This window comes from Pinus tabuliformis, chromosome 7 (genome assembly GCF_031772625.1).
Source record: "Pinus tabuliformis cultivar Carrire ecotype Pingquan chromosome 7, CPIR1, whole genome shotgun sequence".
Classification (NCBI taxonomy): domain Eukaryota; kingdom Viridiplantae; phylum Streptophyta; class Pinopsida; order Pinales; family Pinaceae; genus Pinus; species Pinus tabuliformis.
This window is the reverse complement of record NC_142293.1, coordinates 220,693,817-220,717,768: the sequence shown is the minus strand read 5'-3', so window position 1 is coordinate 220,717,768 and position 23,952 is coordinate 220,693,817. Positions and strand designations below refer to the sequence as shown.

Sequence of the window (23,952 nt, the reverse complement as noted above, 5' to 3'; positions counted from 1 at the left end):
AAAATTTAAAATTTTCAAAATATAAAAATCTAAAAACTTTTAAAATCCTAAACATTTAAAAATCTTTAAAAAATTTTAAAAAATAAAAAAAATAAAATAAAATTCATAACATTTTAAAAAACCTAAAAATCCTAAACAACAAAAAAAAATCCTAAAAATTTTAAATTTGTGACTAAGGATTTAAAATGGAATAAATTAAGGGGTTTTCGCTTAAATATTAAAATTTTTAATGTGGCCTATGGCCCATTAAAAATTTCGATTTTTTTTTAACCCATTGATTTGTTTTACTCCTTTAGTTATTGCCTAAGGAACAATTAAGATTTAAATTTGAAGTCCCTTAGTGTTATTAAATGCATTTTTATGATTTTCCCATGGTCAAAGTACGATAAATTTTATAAGTTATATTGACTATTGGGGAAAATTAAATAATTCTAGATCTTTGTCATTAACGATAATCATCTTAAATCTGGAATATCTTGCGTGATACAGTTTTGGGCATTTATATCGATTATTCATGATTGTCAGTATTCGTCACATATTTGTAAAGTGTTTTGGATAACTTGTTTTACTTAATCTACGGTTAATTTAGCATAAAGGCACTGGTCTATAATTGTTTCTATCTTATGGTCGTGTCTTGTTTACATTAGCGTTTAATCTTTTCATCTAAGTTAATCGAGATTTGTTTACTTTCATCAAGTTGTCCATCATTAAAATCTCCTAGAGCCTGTTTTCACAGTGTATCCTCATCCATTTACTTTAGGGACTACCCCCTTTGACTTGCCTAGGAGAGAGTCTAAACGGAGTGAGTAAGGATCGAGAGTGACAGCCATTACTTTGAGCGTTGTTGCGGTGCCTAGACACTTTGTGCGACAACAATCCCTATCATAAGAGACATCAAACCTCTTGAAATTTGAAAATCTTGCTACATTACCACATGAAAGTTTCAAAATTCTTGCAGTCATACAAAGTATGCCTTTCCAAGTGCATTTATTCTATGATTTTTTGTGAAATATAAACAGTTTAAGCATATTGCTTTATTGCCATTGTTGATCATAGATATGCACATTGATGCAGCCTAAATTTCTCATTGAACTAAGCATATCACTTTTTGGTATAATTTGAAGGTACGTGCATGCAGAACTACATGGAGCTTCAAGTACTGTGATCAAGAATCACAACCCAGATCATCCAATTCCACCGCTTACACTCAATCAGGCTGGATGCTTTACTGTAAGTACATAACTTGTGATAAAATTCACGGTTTCTTCATCATTTTCGGTAGTCCTTGACCAAAATCGTGACATACAAAAGTTTTTAGCTGGAGTAGAAGTCTACATAATTAATAGAGTCAATCCTAAATCCAGTTGAGTTGTTGAAGCTGAGTTTATTTGCTAACTAGGAGAGTTGCAGTTGCAGTCAATGAATATATGATGAATGAGCATAAAATCTATCACTGCCTTTTTATATCGATGGCAAAATAGTTCTGAAAAAATGTTACAATTGTAATCTCGAGGGAAATTTTTGCCCAGGAAGTAGTGCCTAGAGGAATTCTTTTTCCATTGTGTGTATTGAATGGATATGTTCATCATTGTTGCAAGTGTAAGTTATTTATTTTGTTCATTGTATTGTGCCTTCCTTTGTATATTACAGCCTAGATGCATCATAATCCTTTCAAACTATACGGCTGAGTTTTAGTTCCATATCATAACATGCATTCAATGTTTGGAATCATTAAGGCTATCAAGAAATTCAAATTGATATGGATCAAACATTATGAATATTAGAAGTGTTTTAAATTCTTTACTACAGCTGATGTTTTGTTGTATTGTTCAGGTGTGCAACAGCCAAGCATGGGATTCAAAGATTGTTACCAGTGCTTGGTGGGTGCATTCTCATCAAGTGAGTAAAACTGCGCCAACAGGAGAATATCTTACTGTAGGAAGTTTTATGATCAGGGGAAGAAAGAACTTTCTTCCACCTCATACTCTTGTCATGGGTTTTGGCATCCTATTTCGCATAGATGAGAGTTCTTTAGGATCACATATAAATGAACGTCGGGTAAGAAGTGAGAATGAAAATCAAGAAAATGATAGGGAGGAAAAGGAAACCCAGAATGCTCGATTAATGCTTGGGTCAGATGGGGATGACAGTGAAAGGTCTTCTGAACATGATAGTAGTACAGATGATGAGGTTATTGCTGATTCAAAGTTAACAGAAAATATGATTAATATTTATAGAGTAGAGAACTATGCTGAAGATGGTGATCATAATAAAATACCTGTTTTTTCAATGAGTACGAAAGGAAATGGCATACCTGGGGCCTTGGCTAAAGGTCAACAGGACACTGATTTTTCTTCAGCAGACTACGATGAACCTTCTGGCAAGGACAGAGTAGAAGATACAGTTGAACAGAATTTATCAGAGCTGGAAGAGCTCATGGACAAAGCACTAGGACTTGGATCAGTGAAATTGTTTGGCAAAGAACAGAGCAGCAAATATGGGCTTGAATTTTACCCAACAGCAGCAGAGACAAGGAATGATGCCAATGAACTTGATCACCCAAGTAAACCTTCACACAGAGAGAAGCCATATTTGTCAAAGGCAGAAAGGAGAAAATTAAAAAGGGGAACAAAGGACAGTACTGAAAGTAGTATAAACCAAGAAACAAGTGAAAAATGTCTAGAAGTAGACAATTTAGGTACAAGATCTCGACAAGCTGAAACAGTTGCTACTGATGAAAGGCATGACATGACCGCACCATCTGGAAAGGTTGGGCGTGGTCGGCATGGAAAGTTAAAGAAGATCAAGGAAAAGTATGCAGAACAAGATGAGGAGGAGAGACAACTTCGTATGGCATTGCTAGCTGTAAGTAATGTACTAAGTTACTGTTTAGATTAGCTGCAGTAGTTTTCCGAAGGAAACAGATTTGGTCATGAGTTTTCCTTCTGTTCTGTCTCTTAAACCAAGGTATTGTGTTATTAGTCTGCAGGAAAAGGTTCCAAAAATATTGAATCAAAGCGAGAGAAGGAAGTTGTGGCTACTACAAAAGGTGCTATACAAACAGGTGGTACTTGACATCAGACTTAATTAACTGTTCTAGATAATGGATGTAAAGTTCTTAAATAGCAGTTGTCAGCATTATGGATTTAGTTATGATACTACAGATGTTGGTATAACAGGGTATTTTATATACTGTCCTGTTACCTGTTTACAAGATATGAAAGGTCTAATTGATCTTTCAATTTGTGGCCAGCTATCTCTTTGATTAGTTAATGTGACACATTTGAACAAGTATAAAAATATATTGATGAACGAGCTTCTGTGATTACTGTTATCACCACCGAGACACTAGAGAGATCCGAGGGCTGGACTGCCTGCACCTTATACCCATTCGAGGTGCAGTCAAACCCTTGATCAATTTCCTTCCTGTAATGTGGATCTGCTCCTATACCATGCGAAATTTCAGAGAGGAATAATGTGAGTTTTGTGCTCTTATTTTCGCGGATACCCTAGCCACCTATTTATAGTGGTTTGTCCTCCCAAAAATAAGCCGACATGACATATGAAACGTTGTGACTATTTCCTTGAGCCGACATGACTTTATTTTATACATTTAATTCTATTTGGAAGCCGACATGGTGATCTCCTTGTCGTTTTGCTTGCAGACTTCGATGTGCTTACTTTTGGAGGATTGATCTTGGTCTTGGAGGGTTGCTTTGGCTTGAATACATTTTACATAGGCTCTTAAAGAGCTCCTTCATACATGACTTGACCCTTTGACTTTCTTAATAAATCCTAAAGACATCAAGAAGAAGTCTTTTACCTAATGACACTTCTTGCTCATGAAACCCATGTAGCAAGGCATACAAAAATAATTTATTCTCTTTTATTACATCATTTACAAAGATCATGTCATTATGAAGACCGAACCTAGTTACACTTTCTTCAACAACTTTAAATGTACAAACATGATGCTTCTTCAAAAGAATGAAACTTGTACCCACCAAGAGCATTTGGCAAATACCAACCTTCATAGCAACACTTCCACTTTAATACTTTATTACATTTGCTTACCAAACAAATTTATAACTCATTGTCCCTTAATAATTGTAAGTAGAGGTCAAGTCCCACTAGCACAACCAGTTGAGGATGGGCCTCGTTAGCAAGGCGACCTAGAATCAAAGCTCACGGGCGGTGGTTGTGCCCTGTGCTATGGGGAAGAGACATGCTAAAAAATCTAGTCAGCTTAGGGCTGGTGTGGCCCATGCCGGGTGTGATCCCCGGGTGACTTTGATGGATTAGATGCCCCTGGGTTGCGGCTCCTCAAGTTGCAGGTCAAGCTTGGAGGATCACAAACAACTTGACAAACAAACAAACAAACAAACAAAATTGTGAGTAGAGATGTATATACATACATGCAATCACAAGCTTGATACTAAACATTAGACAGCACTATCTTGAACTCTGGGAATACACTTACACTGAGATTTACTCCCCTTTGTTCTAATCTCTAATAGGACCAATACATGTCAAACTTATGCTATTCCATCAAAGCAATCAAGGTGAAGACTTCATCTTCACAATCAAGTAGTATCTTTTCATTCTACAATAAGTATGGTTCTATGACTTCATGATTGCAAGAAGATCTATAGGTTGGATGGGTCGTCAAAGGTTCTTGCATGGAATAAGAAGGATTGTCATAATCCTCATAGTTGAGAGAAGTCAGTGAAGAGGTCTCCTATAAATTCATGAGAGGGAACTCTTAAAAGCCCTCCCATCTCTATGTAGCAAGAAAGGAGACATAAAATAAATATATGAAATGCTAGAAGATGTACTCTCTATAATGCAGTAAAGAAGGTCATCTTCATGAGATCTCAATTAGGAGATCTGAGAAAGATGATAAGAAAATAATCATCTACGTTCTTAATAAGCAAGATGGCAAGTGTCCTTGGGACATGGAAATTTCCTCATGCAACAACTTGCGGTATCTATGCAAGATGAAAGAAGGACAAGTTATGGACAAAAGTGTTGAAGGTTAAAAAGACTTAAACATGTGCAGAAAGGCAATGGAAGTTTTCAAGACAGAATAGTATAGCTAAGATTCAATGCTATGGAAAGAAGCTCATATCACCGGAAGGATGGAGGAAGCTGAAGAAAAAGGCCAAGGAAAGAGGGAGTAATAGACCTCCACTATGAGTGAGATGGTGTCCCTCACAAAAGGGTCCTATCACAAGCTCCAAATCTTTTGCAGATATGACCATGGTAATAAGATGCATCGTGGCATCATGGAAGCATTAAAACAAGAGTTCATGATATCACCATGGGAATCATGAAGGACATAATCCGTGGCAGTCTAACATGAAGGATGTAGCTCATGGGAACCTCATTGGACATTAAAGGAAAGGAAGAAGTCATCCAGGTCAAAGGAAACACTTGCCAGATGGGGATATGCAAGATCCTAAAGATTCTCTGATGGAAACCTCAACAGAGGATTCACTAATCTAGAGAGGTAGCAAGTGGTTCATCAGGAAATCCAACTTATGGAATTCATGAGATGATGACATAAGAAATAAAGCAGATCAAGGGATTGAAGATCTTTTCAATCAAAGAAGCTACTGGAAGTAGCAAAGGTAAAATGAGGTATGTATGCTTGTATTTGTATTTAGTATTGTAATGTCATGTCATATGGTTGCAGGTAACATGGATCAAGCATGATCAAGAGGAAAAAGATCTCCTCCTCGGAAAGGATGCAGAAGGACATAAGTCACACTAGATGAAATCAACATAATATAACCTCATATGAAGTATGAGGTGGTTGACTACAATTGAAGAACTTTGATTGAAAGCTCCTGAGAATAGAAGGTGTGAGGATGGAAGAGATCGTGAAATATGCAATCATGATGAAGGCAATCAACATCCAAAGAATCAGGAAGATTTGACTAGGAAATCTCTCGGAAAGATATGGAGACTCTGATGGAAGTTTGAAAAGATGAAGACCCTTGACAACAAATATCTTTGGGAGATGTCTCAACATGTATGTAGGGTGTTGATACCTATAAGAAGATGTCACTGGAAAAGGCCATCACCAAAAAGGTAATATGCGATTTGTTTTTGGTTTCTGACCTCTTGGAGAAAGTATGGGTATGTGTGCAGGGCCAAGGTAAGGAGAGTTGTGAAGGATGTTACAATTATGTGTACCTTGTTTTTATGAATAAATATATTGGAAATAATGTAAATGATAATAATCATAAATAATGATTAGTTAATTAGTAATCAGGTTGAAGAGGCATGTCTAAGTGAGACATGACTCTCCATGAAGCGACACTTGCTTGGTATATAAGCAAGCCTCTCGCTTTCATTGTACAATTATTATTATTCACACATTTAATATATAATATTTGTATCCTCATGGATATCTTTATATTCCAAGTCTTTTGGAGTAATTAATCTGAAGAAGGAACTTTGTTCGCTTCACTTGTGATCTAGAGCAATCACCATTGAAGGAAAAGTGAAGATAGATGGCCCTATGAAGGGAGCCCCGGATAAAAAGCCAAGGAGGATTCTTTCCGGGAAAGAAGGAATGACATGATGGATGGATGAACCCTACATATGAAGAAATTGATAACATCGAGGTCTTGGATCATCAATCAACTAGAAGACCCTATAAAGTACTGATGATAGAGTTCCTGTTTAAGAGGGAGCTGTGGGAGGTTCATATGAGTAAAGGAACTTGAGTAAGTTTCTGAGTGAAGAGAAACTTAGAACTAATCCGTGGTTGACAGGGAGAGTTAGACACGACATTCTTGTCTTCAGTTTGGAAGAAAGAATGGAGGATTGTGTAATCATTTGGCATCCGACACTCTTTGAGGATGTGGTAGGGCATCCAAGACAAGAGTGGGCAAGAGGACCGATATTCTTGAGGGTTGGGAACCCAAGATGAGAATAGTCCTAGTAGGGCATACTCGGAGAACACCCGGGTGGGTATGACCCTAAGAGAGACAATGATGATGCGTGTCTATCAGTCATTGGTTTCGCCAACATTGTGTGCTTTGATCTAAGTGAGAGATAAAGCTGTTAGTTAAGGCCTTGCTATATGAAAACAATGTTGGTTGAAATGATGTTATAATATATGGATTGCAAATCCGATTCTTCTTATGAGAAATTCTTCAGATTGAGAATGACCAAGTACCATTATGAATACCTCCCTAGTTAAGAGGGAGTGTTGAAGAAACTGTAATTAGGTTCGGTCTTTATAATGACATGATCTTTGTAAATGATGTAATAAAAGAGAATAAATTATTTTTGTATGCCTTGCTACATGGGTTTCATGAGCAAGAAGTGTCAATAGGTAAAAGACTTCTTTTCGATGTCTTTAGGATTTATTAATAAAGTCAGAGAGTCAAGTCATGTATGAAGGAGCTCTTTAAGAGCCTATGTAAAAATTAAAATGTATTCAAGCCAAAGCAGCCCTCCAAGACCAAGATCAATCCTCCAAAAGTAAGCACATCGAAGTTCGCAAGCAAAACGACAAGGAGATCACCATGTCGGCTTCAAATTAGAATTAAATGTATAAAATAAAGTCATGTCGGCTCAAGGAAATAGTCACAACATTTCATATATCATGTTAGCTTATTTTTGGGAGGACAAACCATTATAAATAGGTGGCTAGGGTATCCACAAAAATAAGAGCACAAAACTCGTATTATTTCTCTCTGAAATTTTGTATGGTATGGGAGAAAATCCGCATTACAGGAAGGAAATTGATCAAGGGTTTGACTGCACCTCGAAGGGGTTGACCCTTCAACTGCTGAAATTGCAGAAATAAAACACAGCAAAATTATGACAGCCACACACAAAAAATAACACAGTGATTTTTGGTCAATGTGACCCTAGAAAAACCCCCTGCAGCTCTTGGGGAAAACCAGTTTGAGAGCTCTTCTTTATTTCTGAAAATGCTTTTACAGAGAAACTGAAATACACAGTAAAAATTCCAGCAACCAAAAATTACAACTTATCTCAATTTCCGTTCTTGAACTCCACCTTGAAAATCATGCCAATAAGCAAACAGAAAAAACATAAATTTTTACAGCAATAAAACAACATTAAATGCTATACGACCAGCCTCGAAAATGTGCCTAGAACTTGCTGTCCCTCTTCCTCAATTTCTGTGCCTTTCCCCTGCTGTAAGGTTTTTCCTTGGGATGCGTGCCAATAAATGCTACTGCCCAGATTTGCTAAAATGTCTTCTTGCTGCTCTCCTTCACTTCCTCACTGCTCAGAAATTTTCTCCTTGCTTTCTCTTCTTTTTCTCTCAAATGCTCATGAAAGAATGAATTGATCTTTTCCTCCTCTTCTCCTTTTATTCTCTAAATGATCTTTTGGGTTACCCTAAGATCTAATGGCTGAAATTCGTTTAGATCTAGGGATGAGAATAAATGTGCATTTAGTTCTCACTTTCTATTTTTTAACTCACCCACTTAAATAAAGACCCACTTAGCCTTTTATTTCCATAGTCACTTTTTTACTTTCTAATTCTTCATTTACTTTAATAAAGTCACCTTTAAATTAGAATGTAACTTTACCACTTATAAAGTCACTTTTAAATTAGAATGTAACTTTACCACTTATAAAGTCACTTTTAAATTAAATTGCCTTTACCACTTATAAAGTCACTTTAGGAGAAAAGTAAAAAAATAAATTTGGACACTTTTCCCTAGGCCAAATATCAAAGCCTTAGGGAACCACTTGTCCTCTGGTACCCAAATTTTAACAACATTCATCGACTCGGGCATCGCTTCTAACCCAACACTTCAAATGTGTCTACTGTACCAGGACTGCTTCTCTATATTTTTAATTGTTATTCTTACATGCATGCAAGTTCTTTACTTGACATACAATTAAATTCGAATCTCTTATAACTCTTAGCACTTAATTCCCAAATCTCTTATAGTGGCTAATCCTAATAATAAAGCTTTGCACTCCGCTACATCATTTGTGGCTTCAAACTCCAAGTAGTACAAAAGATGAATCAATTCATGATCTGGAGACGTGAAGACTGTGCCAACTCCATTTCCATATTTCGAGGATGCTCCATCAAAGTTCATTTTCCATATGTCATGTGTTGAAATTTTCAAGTCTGACACGTCAAAAATTCCTGCTGCATTATCTTGTTTATTTCACCTACTTGTTTATTCCACTAACAAGTTATTTATACATATAAATACTGAAAATAAACACAAATGCACCTTAACTCATATACAGATCAACAACTGAAATACTAGACAAACACCGGTGCAACAGTTCTGAGGGTTTTTTTATTAGCTTTCTTGAGTACAACTAGGGTGCCAAACTGACTCACCTAACAAAGATATCTACATGGTAGTAATATCTCTTCTCGGAAGCAGATATTCAGCTTCTCAGCACTAGTCTGCCCAACGAGAATCCTTCCTGCACTTCTCCAAGGCTCTGCGTCAACCCTGCTAGCTTCTGTGTAGCTCTAGAACCCTTTGCGTCAGCCCTCTGCCTCTCTGCGTCAGCTTTCTGGCTTGCTGCGTCACCCACGTAGGCCCCTCAGCCTTTGCGCAGTCTCTAGTTGCCTCTGCATGGCTCCTGTTGGCTCTGCATAGCCTCCTCAACCACTGCGCTGGCCCTCTGGCACTATCTATGCCTCTCTGCTATGTACTCATTGTCCCTTGCTACAACTCAAATCACTTGTTCGAATTTTCTCAGTAAGCCCCGCTCCAGAAAATCAAACTGACTGATCAATCTTGGTGTGTCTCCAATTGACTCTCAAGCCTCCTCTTATACTTTTCCTGTTGAGTCTTCAATGGCCGAGATTAAGTCCCTAATCAACGACTAAGATTAGATTTGGCTTGATCCATGTCATTTAGAACATTCTCACCCAATTTTATATTAATACCATTAATATTTTAATTTTCCTAAGTTTAGACTTAGGAACCCCATTAAAAATATTAATTATTTTAATATCTCTATAACTGGGTGGAATTTCCCCAAACCATTTATGGGTCTTGGAGATCTCATGTGCTTTAACCTCTCCACCAATTTTCATGGCTAGAGCACATTCGATGCTACCACAAATCAACACTCCCTCTTAGCGAGGAATGTGCTCTAGTAGTGCTCCATCACTGAACATCACACTGATCTTCCAACATCGATACCTATGCTGATGCTTAGCCTACTGCCCAACATCCACTGCATTACTGCTTTTTGTACAACACTACCCATGGCTCTGCCACCGCCACCGCTACATCTGTACTGCATCTCCCTCTCAACATGCTACCCATAACACTACCACTCCTAACTACTGCATTGCAACTCAGTTACTGAGAAGTAGGTAATTGATCTACCCAAATACTGGCATCTTTGTCAACCTGGAAGCCTCTTGATGCTGAAGCTACCTTTGCTGCTATCCTATGCTCCCTCTGCTTTGCTACAAACACCTCTGTGCATCTCGCACTGCTGCAACCTCCACTGTGCCTCTCGCATTGCTGCAACCCCCAATGCACTGCTACAGACCTTTGCACTCTAGCACTGCCTTGTCGCTCCATCGCATCTTGTTCCACTTGACATCCGTCATCCTGCCACTGTCATTTGGGGCTCTTGTAGCCGGATATGATCCAAGAGTTTGGGTACCTCAAGGATCCTGCCCCTCATCTTCTGTAGTCCTTCTGACTACAACTTGATGTCACCCCACCTCTTCTCTAGAGGTGCATGAGCACTCATGGCACAATCATCATCCGTCTCGACTTCTCTCTCCACGTTAGCTAGAGCTGCCTTGGATTCAGAAGCCTCTCCCTTATTCTTCTTCCCAGAACACTGGGTTGCATAACGACCCAACTCCCCACAATGGAAGCACTTCACCTTGGAGATTTCCTTCTTCTTCCTCTTCCCATGATGTCCCGCAGATGCTAGAGCCGCATCCTCCTCCTCCTCTTTCTTGATTCGACCTCCTTTGCTGCTACTTCCTGCCTTTGTCAATTGTCTGATCTCTTCTTGGCGAAGAGCTGCTCACATCTCTTCCCATCCTGGAAGATCAACTCTGCCCAAAATGCTTTGGACAAATGCCTCCCAATCCTTGGAGACTACATTTAGGGCGGTCCTCACCATGAACTCTTGATCTGGTGTGGCCCCTATGGAATTAAGTTGGTCTCAAATCTCTTGCAACCTGTTGAGGTATAGATCTATTTGCTCCTCCTTCTGCATCTGATATGACCACAACTGATTTTGCAACAGCGTCTTCCGCTGCACGGAAGTGCCCTAATACAATGGCGTCAAGATATCCCACATCTCTTTTGTCATGTTCTTCTCGACAATATGTGGTACTACATGATCCTTGACCCCATCAAGGATTATGAATTTTGCCTTCGCCATTGCATCCTCATACCTTTCATTATCAGCTGGATCGCTTAGGATAGCCATGGTTCTCAAGGCGAAGCCTTTGATGCGATGTCTATCCAGAACAGACAGGATCCTGGCCTTCCAAATGACAAAGTTGGAGGCCCCGTCCAACTTTTCCTGATCCATCAGTCCGTTCATTGTCATTTCCGCTCCTCCTTTGGACTCCCTCTGAGTATTACTTCCCTCCTAGAAGTTCTCTCATAGAATCCCTCTGAGTCTCGATTTCCATATTGGAAATCTTCCCGGCAACTGTCGATCCGCTCCTCTTTGCAACTGCAATTCAGATCTGGATTTCTTGGCTAGAAATCTGTCAAGGCAACGACTCACTCTACCTTGGTTCTGTCCCATTAGGTACTGTTCTACTTCGACAACAACAACACCCCACCAGCTTCCCAATCCACAATCTGCCCACAGCTCCCTAGGCCCCAACAACTGAAGAAACTGAGCCTCTTAGCTCTGCGCAATCCCAGCAAGGCTGAATCGCTCCTCTGGCCAACTGCGTCAAGCCTACCTGGCTGAGTAGGATGACGTGGCTCTTCGTGAGCCCCTTCTACTTCTCACTGCCTCTGCGCTGTCCCTTTCTATGGCTCGAAATAATGACGCAAGCCCTCTGCAACACTCCTTTGTTGCTTTCTGCTTAGGAGCAACTCTGCCTCTTGGGACAGTTGCTACTGCTACAAGTGTTCTGATTTTTGTTGGTGACTTTAGTTCTCCTGTGATCTACAACGCTCTAGTACCATGTTAAAATTTCTAAGTCTGACACGTAAAAATTTCCTACTACATTATCTGGGTTATTTCACCTACTTGTTTATTCCATTAACAAGTTATTTATACATATAAATACTGAAAATAAACACAAATGCAGCCTTAACTCATATACAAATCAACAATTGAAATACTAGACAAACACACAAGGGACACCGTTATTTTTGGACAATCGTCCCCGGAAAAACCCAACTTGGGAAAACCGGTGCAGTAGTTCTGAGGGTTTTATTATTAAGCAACTTTCTTGAGTACAACTAGGGTGCCAAACTAGCTCACCCAACATAGATACCTACACGATAGTAATACCTCTTCTCAGAAGCAAATATTTAGCTTCTCAGCACTAGTCTGCCCCACGAAAATCCTTCCGACGCTTCTCCAAGGCTCCCCGTTAGCCCTGATAGCCTTTGCATAGCTCTGGAACCCTTTGCGTCAGCCCTCTGCCTCTCTGCATCAGCTTTCGGGCCTTCTGCATCACCCGCGTAGGCCCCTCAACCTCTGCGCAGTCTCTAGCTGCCTCTGCGTGGCTCCTTCTGTCTCTGCGTAGCCTCCTCAATCACTGCGCTGGCCCTCTGGCACTATCTTTACCTCTCTACTATGTACTCTTTGCCCCTCATTCAACTCATATCGCTTGTTTGAAGTTTCTCAGCAAACCCCGCTTCAGAAAATCGAATTAATTGATCAATCTTGTTGTGTCTCCAACTGACCCTCAAGCCTCCTCTTATACTTTTCCTGTTGAGTCTTCAATGGTCGAGATTAAGTCCCTAATCAACGACTAAGATTAGATTTGGCTTAATCCATGTCATTTGGAACATTCTCACTCAGTTTTATATTATACCCATTGATATTTTAATTTTCCTAAGTTTAGACTTAGGAACTCCATTAAAAATATTAATTATTTTAATATATCTCTAACAGGTGGAATTTCCTGAAACCATTTCTGGGTCTTGGAGATCTCATGTTCTTTAGTCTCTCCACCAATTTTCATGGCTAAAGCACATCTGATGCTACCACAAATCAACATCATGAACGTCCTTTCATGGGATGAAGTCGGCAACAAGGACGGTGTAAGATCCCATACTTCTAGGATTTAAGCTCATTTTCCAGTTTCCTAGGATCTTCAACATGTTTCTTCTAGTACTCTTCCCTATACAACTTCATTGTTTCACCATAAATCCATCTGGATTGCACCACCTACATCCACCATCCATTTACGAGATAGAAGCATTGCCTATGTTGCAGACACATCTAGGACTACAATATCCATGGTCAAGAAAATGTTTGGAACTTTGAATGTGTTGGACTTGCAAATCTTTGATTAAGCCTATGAATAGGATTTCATGAGAGTTGAATGCACATATATTTCTATATGGCCTTGAGGTTGTTAATCGGAATCCCATTCTCTTGGCCAACCCTAAACTCATGACATTCATGGTGGCGTTGGAATCCATCATGCATTATGAAGGATCCAATCATTAACTACCATTTGTACCAAAAAATGGTTCATTCAATGGATTCTTACTAGGCCTATTAGACATGGATGAGGTGAGTAGGACAGGAGGCTTTTCAATTTGGTTCGCACTTGGATGTTTAATCTTAGCACCCTCGAAACCTAAGACCTTCCCAATTTGACTCCTATGGGTAGGCAATTTGACAACCTCGGTCACTGGGATAGGTACCTTAACATTATTGGCCCATCTAGTGATGTCCACATCTAGTTCATTTGAAAATTTCCTTTGGAGTAGTGGATGTTTCTCCTCGGCTTTGAGTTGGAACAAATCCTTCTTTACGCTTCTTTGACAGGTCTTCCTTTTAAATCTCTCAACATACATTTGTTTGATTTCCTGAAGGGAAGGCATCTTACGAAACAACTAGGCGACTTTATCAACCCTAGGCTCATTATTCTCGAACATAGTCTCTCCTTAAAAATATTGTCAATCCTTGAGTAGGATGACAGGGTGCAACTATTGAGAATTCTAGACTCTCCAAGGTTTTGCGTGTTCCAAAACTCCATGGATGTTGCACACGAGGCCTCAAAATGGAAAGAGTCACAAACTCTACAAAAGTAAGGGTTGAACTTGTCAACAGAATTATAGGATTAGGGGGCTTTTGATTTTGAAAATGAAGTTTGTATATGCCCTTTTGTTGAAAAGTATTTTGTGAGGGCTGAGTCCATTGAGTCATTGACCTCTACTCAGTTCGACAAGTCTATTTTGAATAGCCATTTGGCTTTGCCTTAGTTCTTGACTCATCTTGTTTTGAGCTTGGGTCATTGTTTGAGTCATAGTTAATTGGAATTCTTTATGTTGTTGAGTAATAAGAGTAGGAGGATCAGGAGGATTGGTTGACTTTGAAACTTTACTCTTAGGTTTCGGGTTTGCTGTAGGATTAGAAAGTTCAATAGCATCAAAAGTAAGGGTTGAACTGGTCAACAAAATTAGAGGATTAGGGGTCTTTCGATTTTGGAAAGGAGAAGATTTGTATGCCCCCTTTGGTTGAAAAGTATTTTGCAAAGGCTGATAATATTGACCTCTTCCCAGTTCAACATGTCTATTTTGCATAGCCGTTTGGGTTTGCCTTTATTCTTGACTCTTCTTGTTTTGACCTTGGGCCATAGTTTGAGTCATAGTTAATTGGAATGCTTTATGTTGTTGAATAATAAGAGTAAGAGGATCAGGAGGATTGGTTGACTTTGAAACTTTACTCTTAGGTTCCGGGTTTGTGGTGGGATTAGAAAGTTCAATAGTATCAAAAATAAGGCTTGAACTAGAAAGAATTAGAAAGTTCAAAAGTAAGGGTTGAACTAGTCAATGAAGTTAGAGGATTAGGGGGCTTTTGATTTTGGAAAGGAGCTTTGTATGTCCCCTTTGGTTGAAAAGTATTCTGCAAAGGCTGATACTATTGACCTCTTCTCAGTTGGACAAGTCTATTTTGCATAGCCTTTTAGCTTTGCTTTAGTTCTTGACTCATCTTGTTTTGAGCTTGGGTCATGGTCTAAGTCATAGTTAATTGGAATACTTTAAGTTGTTGACTAATAAGAGTAAGAGGTTTAGGAGGATTGGTTGACTTTGAAACTTTATTGTTAGGTTCCATGTTTGCTCTAGGATTAGAAAGTTCGATAGCATCAATTTTTTCTGCTAAAGACCAACTGTCATCTATGTTCTGAGCATTTTCCTTAGCTTCAACAATGTTATTGTGTTTAGAATCAAAAGTTCTCCTAGCTGTACCCCAGGTGGGTAATAGGTCCAATGCTATAGTGTATCAACTGCAGCTCCATGAAGATGTATCCCCCCAATTTGGTCCAATGCTCTAGGGTATCAGCTACAGATCTCCATCAATGTGATGAAAATCACAATGTGGAACCCCATACAAAATGAGGTGTAATATGAGGATTACAACATTCTCAACAAGGAAAATGACACTTAGTGTATCTTGAGAAGAGATTATTAAGTAGGGTAGAAATTAGTAATGCTAATCAAATATCATTGACAACATAACTAAATTCTAGATTTTGACATTGATTATTTCCAAGAATTTTACTGCTTAATGTTTTGTGGTTTGGTGCTATCAACGTACAGAAATCAAGGTAGCACTGATTGTTTGGACCACAGTTTGTGCCAATGTTTTTAAACTCAGATTCTGTTGAGGGTCAACTCGGACTAATACTTAAAATCGGATTGAATTGGACTGATCTGATTTCAATGACTCAGTTTACTAAAAATATGTAAAGATTATATGTTAAAGATTCCAAACCATGATTCCAAAAAATTATTTAAATTTTGAAAGAAAGAATTATGAATAAATGAGCAAGAACATTTAAATGACAAACATAAATGACAAGCAATGTTCCACCAGTGCTTATATTGGAATCATCATCATTACTATTATCCTTTGCCTCTTATCTAGCCTTTGCCTCTACATCAATCCTCTAGAGACATCAGTCAACACCACCCTATTTTGATGAAATTGCCGAATCCAAGCCTTATAATATGATAGAAAAAGCTTAACAGTAAGGTACAACAAGCAATACCACCAACATTAAGGTGCATAAAGGGCTTGGTGCTCTGGATTACATGCCAATCCTGTACCCTCATACATGACAAAATCCAAAAAATTAAATTTTTACTGCTAAGTCAACCAAAGTGGGGACCAAAAGCTATTTGGTCTAGTAGGTACAATCTTGGTCAAGTAGGGCTGGTTTTCGTATTGAACCGGTCGAATCAGACTTTGAGTTGGATGGTTCAACACCAAATTGGCCATCCAAACCAATGTCGCAGTTATCGTTATTGGGATAATATCGGCAAGGGAAAAAATCGGAAAAAAATCGTAAAATTCGGGAAATAATCGAGAACAAATTGTAAAATACAAAAATATTCATTTTTTTTCAAAATTTTTAATATCTAAAGCATCTACAATATAAAATAAATACATTGACACATAAATATGATAAAAGAACTAATATATAAGATGTGTAATATCATTTCTAGTGCTATATCACACATAACAGTGAATCATAAACTAAATAGTAAGTCCTGACTCCTGAGTCCCAACTCAGCCTCAAAATATCAACAAAAAATATAATAATGTATCTCATATCATGAGTCATATCATATACAATGAAATGAACCAAATAACTAAAGTCTAATACTACTGATTTCCTCTGCCCCTCTTGCAAGAAAATGCAATAGCTTTTCCTTTCCCTCTAGATGTAGATGCCAGTGGAGTTGGCAGTGGACTCTGCTGTGCTCTAGAAGTTGAAGAACTAGGAGCTACAGGAGGTAGACCACGTCCTCTACTGGTGGCAGGGGTAGCCTGGGTAGTAGGTGTCACCTCCTCCTTTTGTTGCTCCTCCTCCTCCTCCTCCTCTATGCCTTCCACTACCTCTTGCTCTAACCAATCATTGGCAGACTCCATGAGAGGCCTCTCGGCCTCAACCCTCCATGCAATAGTGGTGTCAATCCCATCCAATGAGATGGCCTCCATATCAGGTATCCTCTCAAGTTGCCTCACCCACAATCGAAGATTGTAGTAGACGTAGACCATGTCATTAAATCACTGGGACTCCAACTTGTACAAAGATCATGAAATAATAATTATAAAATAAATATTGTTTAATGAATTCAAAAAAATAATTGGAAATTTGCAATATTTTAAGTTTAACCTGTTGCGCTTCTTGTTGTGTATTTTTTCAAATACACTCCAGTTGCGGACGCATCCTAAGGAGGTACATGTTTGGTTGAGGATTCGGATGGTAAGTTTTTGTAGATGGGGTACCTTGGCACCATACATTCTCCACCATGCATCTACAACAAAATTACAAATAAAATTTTAAATAAACATAAGAAAAAAATGAAATTTGAAAGTTGAAGCAAAGTATGAAGTTATGAACTTGAAGAGACAATGAAATTTGAAACAAACTAAAAAATACCTGGCATTTTAGTCATCCCATCAGTCACAACCATCTCAAAGCCAAATGTGCCACTTGTCATCCTGTATGTCTCCATTTCTTTGGAGATTTCTGTACATTCTGCTAGAGATCGCACCATCCTCTGAACACAGGCCAAGAATCCATCCATGATCTCAGCATCAAATACGAACCCACATGGGTAATAAAATGCGGGGTTCAGGTAGATCCCTGCAGTATGAATGGGACGATGGAGTGCGTTGTTCCATTGTTCATCAATCACTTCCCATAGGAGGAGTTGTTTCTGAAACCCCTCATCTCCCTTATCATCATAGTAGGCTTGAATGGATTCTTTGGCCTTGTCCATGGCCTCATACAAATAGCCCATTGCGGGCTTCTCACCATCAACTAATCGAAGAACCTTTACCAAAGGTTCAGTAATAGTGCACACCTCCTGCACTCCCGCTCAAAAGTCTTCCTGATATGAAACTAATCTGCATATGGCCTCTCCGTCTGGTTTGTGGCTCATTGTTAAAGCACACCACTCCTCTGAAAGAAACATTCTCTTCACATCCTACATAGAATTCAAGAGGGATTGAAGAGATATGAAACTGGTGGCAAACTGTGTAATGGCAGGGCGCACCAACTCCTTGTTGTTGGTGAATTTTCTCATTAAGCTAAGTACAAATGTATGATTATACATAAATTTTGTAATGCTTTTTTGATGAGTCAACAATATCTTTGACAAAGGAAATTTTTCCTATGTCTTCCAACATCAAATCAATACAATGTGTAGCACAAGTTGTCCAAAATAAAGTAGGATGTCTCTCCATAAGCATCCTGCCAGTAGCAATATAATTTGCAGCATTGTCCGTTATGAGTTGGACAACATGTTCTGCACCCACCTCCAAAATAAACACATCCAACAAATCACATAAAGTTTTTGCATGTTTGATATGTGAAGATGAATCAACAGATTTCATAAACATTGTCCTCTTGGGACAACTAACCAAGAAGTTTATAAGGGTTCTCCCCTTTTGGTCGGTCCAACCATCTGACATCACAGTGCATCCTATTTGTGCCCATGATGCTCTAAACTCCTCCAATCTTTTGGTGCAGTCAACCTTTTCATTTTGAAGAATCTGGCCTCTAAAGTCATCATAAGAAGGGATTTTGTACCCTGGGCCAACAGTTGCAATAACATCAACAACACGCTGGAAAAATGGATTATTCCTTGCAAAGCTGAAAGGAATATCACTCCAAAGGAGAAATTTGGTCAACAACTTGTCAGCTTGTTCTTTCTCAGTTTTTTAAGCATTGAAGTGATAGATGGTTGTGAACCAGGCGTGGTTCTAGGAACAAAAAATGATGAGACAACTACCGGGTTGGTTGTAGATATTGATGCTGAAGTAGAACCAGTGCCACTTCCTTGTTCACCTAATCCTAGCACCCTCTTTGCTAGTTGCTTCTTCATTTCTGCTTTGGCCTCTCTCTCGTGTTTTAATTCTTCCAATGATCTCATGGCTCTTCGAATGATTTCCGGATTTGTATTTGTGCAAGACCCTACATCAAATCCAGGGATTTGTGCAAGGTGATACTTCAATCTATAAAGCCCCCCTGACATATGATGCCCACACAACTTGCAACTCAAGTTTATTCTATCAAATCCTCCATCAGGTTCACCAAATTCCCACAGAGGGTCCAATTTCCTTGGCATGTTTGTAACTTGGTTGAACTCTTGACTCTTGAGTTTTAAATTTGTAAGATGAAGTTTGAAGTTGAACGGTGAACCTATGGCAAAATAAGGGTTGCAAGTTACAAAAATTAAAAAAATTATATACTTGAGTAACATGACAAAACACATTGAATTTTTGACAATTTAACAAACAAAAACACCATCAAATCAACTCAAAAATATTTGATAAACAATGGGTTATCCAAACCCAGCCAAAAGCAAAAAAATCCAAAACAAAACACATAAATTTGGTGCCCATACCGGTTTGCCGGAGAAAATTGATCTTCTCCTCCTCAGCTCTCAATCCACCAAGGTTTTTGAGTCATTTTTCTCCTCCTCAGCTCCCAATCGAGCAAGGTTTTTCTCCTAGGTCACTCCCAATCCACGCCGCTGCCGCTGTCTGTCCAAATGAATTAAAAAAATTCATTTTTTTGGTGTTATAAATTCGTTGTCCACCGGCCCAGTGATAACAACCAATCAAATCACGATTATTTCGTTTTTATCGCGAGTTTTTCAATTTATCGCATTTTTTTCTGGAAAAAATCACGAAAAAGAAAATACGTGTAAAAATCGGGTGATATTATTGAGAAAGTTTAAAAATTGCAATAATTCGATATTATCGTGATAATATCGCGATTTTTGCATCACTGATCCAAACTGATCAATTGGCCAAGGCGGTATAGGCAATGGTTGACTTGGCCGAGTTGAATAAGTCCAAGTCAACTTGGTTTGAGTTTGAAAATACTTGTTTGTGCATCTCAAGTTCTCAACCAAAGGTTTAAGTGGTTAGGTGTGTAAATTTTTTTTTTTTTTTTTGGTTCAATATTTTGGATTCCGCATACAGTTTCCATTTAACGCTTATATCACTGCTAAGAAAAAAACTAGACATCGTAAGTAAAGTTATACAATTTGAATCTGTTTTCTTATGTCCTCTAACCTAACAAGGCTAAGAGAAATAGAAAATGTTGCATCTGCATTTTGTGAAACCTTTATATATGGGCTATTTGGTATATGGCTATGGAGTATGCTTTGTGGATGCAGTTATAAAAGGTGTTACGTTTTTACAAATTATATCTATATTGTGCCAGTTGGATGCATTCCTGGGATATTTTTAAGATATCTTATGTTGTCTTTTAAATAACATATGCTTTGCCGCGAAACATCCTGGTAGTTGGACTTGTCATAACAGTTCAGTTACCAGTGAAAGGATATTTTGCTGCTATAGACAATCTTCTGATTGTTTATGTTTGTGACTGATAGGTGAAGCTGATATTACAAAAATATGCTATAAATGCAAGAAAGCAGGCCATGTTGCACGAGACTGTCCAGAGTCAATTGAAGACAGAAATGAACTCGCTGTAGACTCGAGCCAGCCACTTAGTGTTGGAAAGACCACAGTTGATCCAGAAGCAAATTTGGGAAGAACAACATTAACTGAAAACGAGAGATTGGCCTTCCAGGAAGATGATATTCATGAGTTGGCCGAAGATGAAAAAGAAAAGTTGACAGAGCTAGACACTTTGACTGGGATTCCTCTACCTAATGATATTTTGCTTTATGCTGTTCCAGTTTGTGGACCATACAATGCTTTGCACTCATACAAGTTCCATGTCAAGATAACACCAGGAACAGCAAAGAAGGGAAAAGGTAATGTTAATCTATTTTCTTTACTTTAATTGTGTTTTTGCTCTAATATATTAATAAAAAGAAAAATATGAAAAGATGAATTGGATATATGATTAGAAAGTGACATATATAATCCTTTCACTTAATAGCTAATTGTTGGTCAACATACGAGAAAATACTTAACACAGGTAGAAGATTCTCATACATACCTTTCTCCCAGTTACCATAGCTTGAGTTTTACTCAAATTTCAGTCTGGTGCTTACATGGTTTCACTGTTGAAAACCTTCAAACAGTGATCTTTTCAGCAGTTTGAGAAGCATAATTGTATGGGATGCAGCATAAGTAGATGTCTAATTTCACCATTCCAAAAAAATGATTTATACCACTGAACATGTAGGTGCAAAACATCGTCACACAATACAGGGAATCTAGTCGTTCTTAATGTGGACGTGCTATATCTGAATCAATATGTTTATTAACTTGGGAACAGTCAATCCAAAACAGCAAAGTCATGAGAAATATGAGTGCATATTGGGAGCAAAGTTATCAGACGAGACTTGGTTTGAATTTGGTGAGGGAAAAATATGATGACTCGGCTCAGACTCTGCGAACAACTCAACCAATTAAAGAATTCATTAAATATTTAGAAGTTCATTAAACAATTACATGCATGTGATTCCAGCTAAGTTACCAGGATACGGATTTGGATACGGATCTGGATCTGGATTCGCTAGATTTTTGAAAATCCAGGATCCGGATATGGCAAGGATGCGTCAAGTACAAAAAATATAATAATATTTTTCAAATTACAAAAACACTTTTAGAGTTCAAAAATCAAATCCATTTATAAATCACAACATTTAGAACTGAAACCGTTAGATATATTATAAATATGAAGACTGAAACATGAAATGTTGCATCCTCCCTCATACAAAAAGAATAATAGAAGTACACAAATGAGTGTCTCATCCATCATCACTCTACTAATATCATAATGTCCAGTAAGTTTAACTACATATCCTCATATGGATCTACATTCTTTTTTGCATATTGCAACTCTACATCATGAATAGATGATGGGGTCCTGGAATGGAGGAAGTTGTAGGATCCCTGATTGATTGAAACGAATTCAAATTTTATAATAAAAGATTATAATGTATATTATGTAAATTATAAATGATTCAAATTTTATCATAAAAGAATATAATATATATTATATAAACTAAATTTATGAAGAATAAAATAGGTATAAGAAAAAGTGGTTTTCGAAGATATATAGATGTATGTGTTATTTTTTATTTTTTTTAATTAAAGAATTTAATAAAATTATTCATTCATTTTATAAATTCATGTATTATAAATCTATATATTGATACGATGCTATTGTTATTTGATAATTGGTATGTTATTGTTATTGGATAATTTGTATTATAATTTTATAATTGTATTAAATTATGTAAAAACTAATTAATCTTTAAAATTCTATTAATATGTTAATAGAATAATTAGATTACACCACTATCTTTTATTTATAAGCCTAAAATAAAAATTTAAATCAAAAAATATATAAACCTCTTCAGTAGTTGGCTTCAACACCAAAGTGTGGTCTTCCCACACATCGAGATCTCTCTCGATCGCCCATGTGTTCACGATGAGCCTTGTTTTAGCAGGAATGCAGTATCCTGCTATCATGCACGCCTCCATTGACTCGCAGGGAAGCAACAGTGGTACCGTTGAATGCAGACTCAGTGTTTCCTTCAAAAGACATTGTAGGTATTTCACACTCGGCAAATCACACGACTTCACTTGCAAAAACTGCATTGAATAAAACGTTGAAATCCGGAATTCTACACGGGATCTGTTTCCAAAGTGAAGGATCCATTTCCAAGGTGAGGGATCTGTTTCCATTGATCAGGGATTCACCACGCTGGCGGTTCTTCAATGGATCTAGGCGGATCCAGATCTAGATCCAGATCAGATCCATGGATCCCAAAGGGCCAGATCCGGTAACATAGGATTCTTGTCATGCTCATTGTAATGTATGCACATCCATGCCTACTAGAAAACATAGTTTTAAAAGCTAGCTGGTTCAAACCGGAAATCGGCCAAACCTGCCACTTAGCCTCAGGAAAGAACCAGAGGAAAAAACCTGATTGGCAGGCTGGTCAAGACTGATTAGGTGCCAAACCGGCCGGTTCGGTCCGCGTGCAGCTGGATAGATTTATGGGGCCCACAAATGGTATTTTAGGTTTGTTTTAACAAAACCATGGGCAGATTTCCCCCCAAATTTGCTCCCCTAAAATTATAAAAGCAAGCCTAGCTCTCATTTGCCTCACACATTTGATTTCTAATGTTTGTGAGAGAGTTTGAGAGTTTGAACAATGGTGCAACAGCCTTGAGTTTCGGGGCAACAACGACAATTTTGGAGGTTCTTTGTCATCTTGGAGGAGCTTTCCAGTGGAGTTGGCATCTTTGGAAGGAGGCTTCATCAACTAGTTTTCATTTCCAACCTCCCAGGTATGATTTTTCCCTACAAAATTTCCAGATTTCATTGATGTCTCTCTTGTTAATTTTTTTCCCCTCTTTCAAGTTTCAATTTTCAAGTTAAAAAGCATCAAGGAAGAAGGATAGTAGTTGATCATAGGTTTTGCATTTCCCTATTTTATCTGCAGATCTCTTTCCTTCCAAATCTGAAATTTCACCATCCATTATGACCCCAAAAGCAAAGGACTACATGGGTTCACTGTGATGTTGTTGAGGGCAAAATCTTGTCCAAATATTACAAGTACCCAATGGGAGGAGTGTTGATTTGGGGTAGTATCAGATGTGCTCTAGCCACCACATGAGATCTCCAATACCCAGAAATGGTTTGGGCAGATTCTAAACAGTTTGAGAGATATTAAAATAATTAATATTTTTAATGGAGTCCCTAAGTCTAAACTTATGGAAAATAAAATATTAATGTGTATTAATATCAAACTGTGTTAGAATGGTCCAAAAGTCATG

At 38.1% G+C, this 23,952-nt stretch overlaps 1 protein-coding gene across 1 annotated transcript in view; it reads left to right on the top strand.

Moving 5' to 3' along the window:
- Positions 1 to 23,952, top strand: part of EMB1441 (zinc knuckle (CCHC-type) family protein) — a 365,319-nt gene that overhangs the window by 296,877 nt on the left and 44,490 nt on the right. Inside the window, exons 10-13 of the mRNA XM_089457990.1 lie at positions 1,125 to 1,230; positions 1,834 to 2,865; positions 2,983 to 3,064; positions 20,580 to 20,966. Coding sequence (XP_089314116.1) covers positions 1,125 to 1,230; positions 1,834 to 2,865; positions 2,983 to 3,064; positions 20,580 to 20,966 — 1,607 coding nt within the window. The remainder of the gene's footprint in view (positions 1 to 1,124; positions 1,231 to 1,833; positions 2,866 to 2,982; positions 3,065 to 20,579; positions 20,967 to 23,952) is intronic.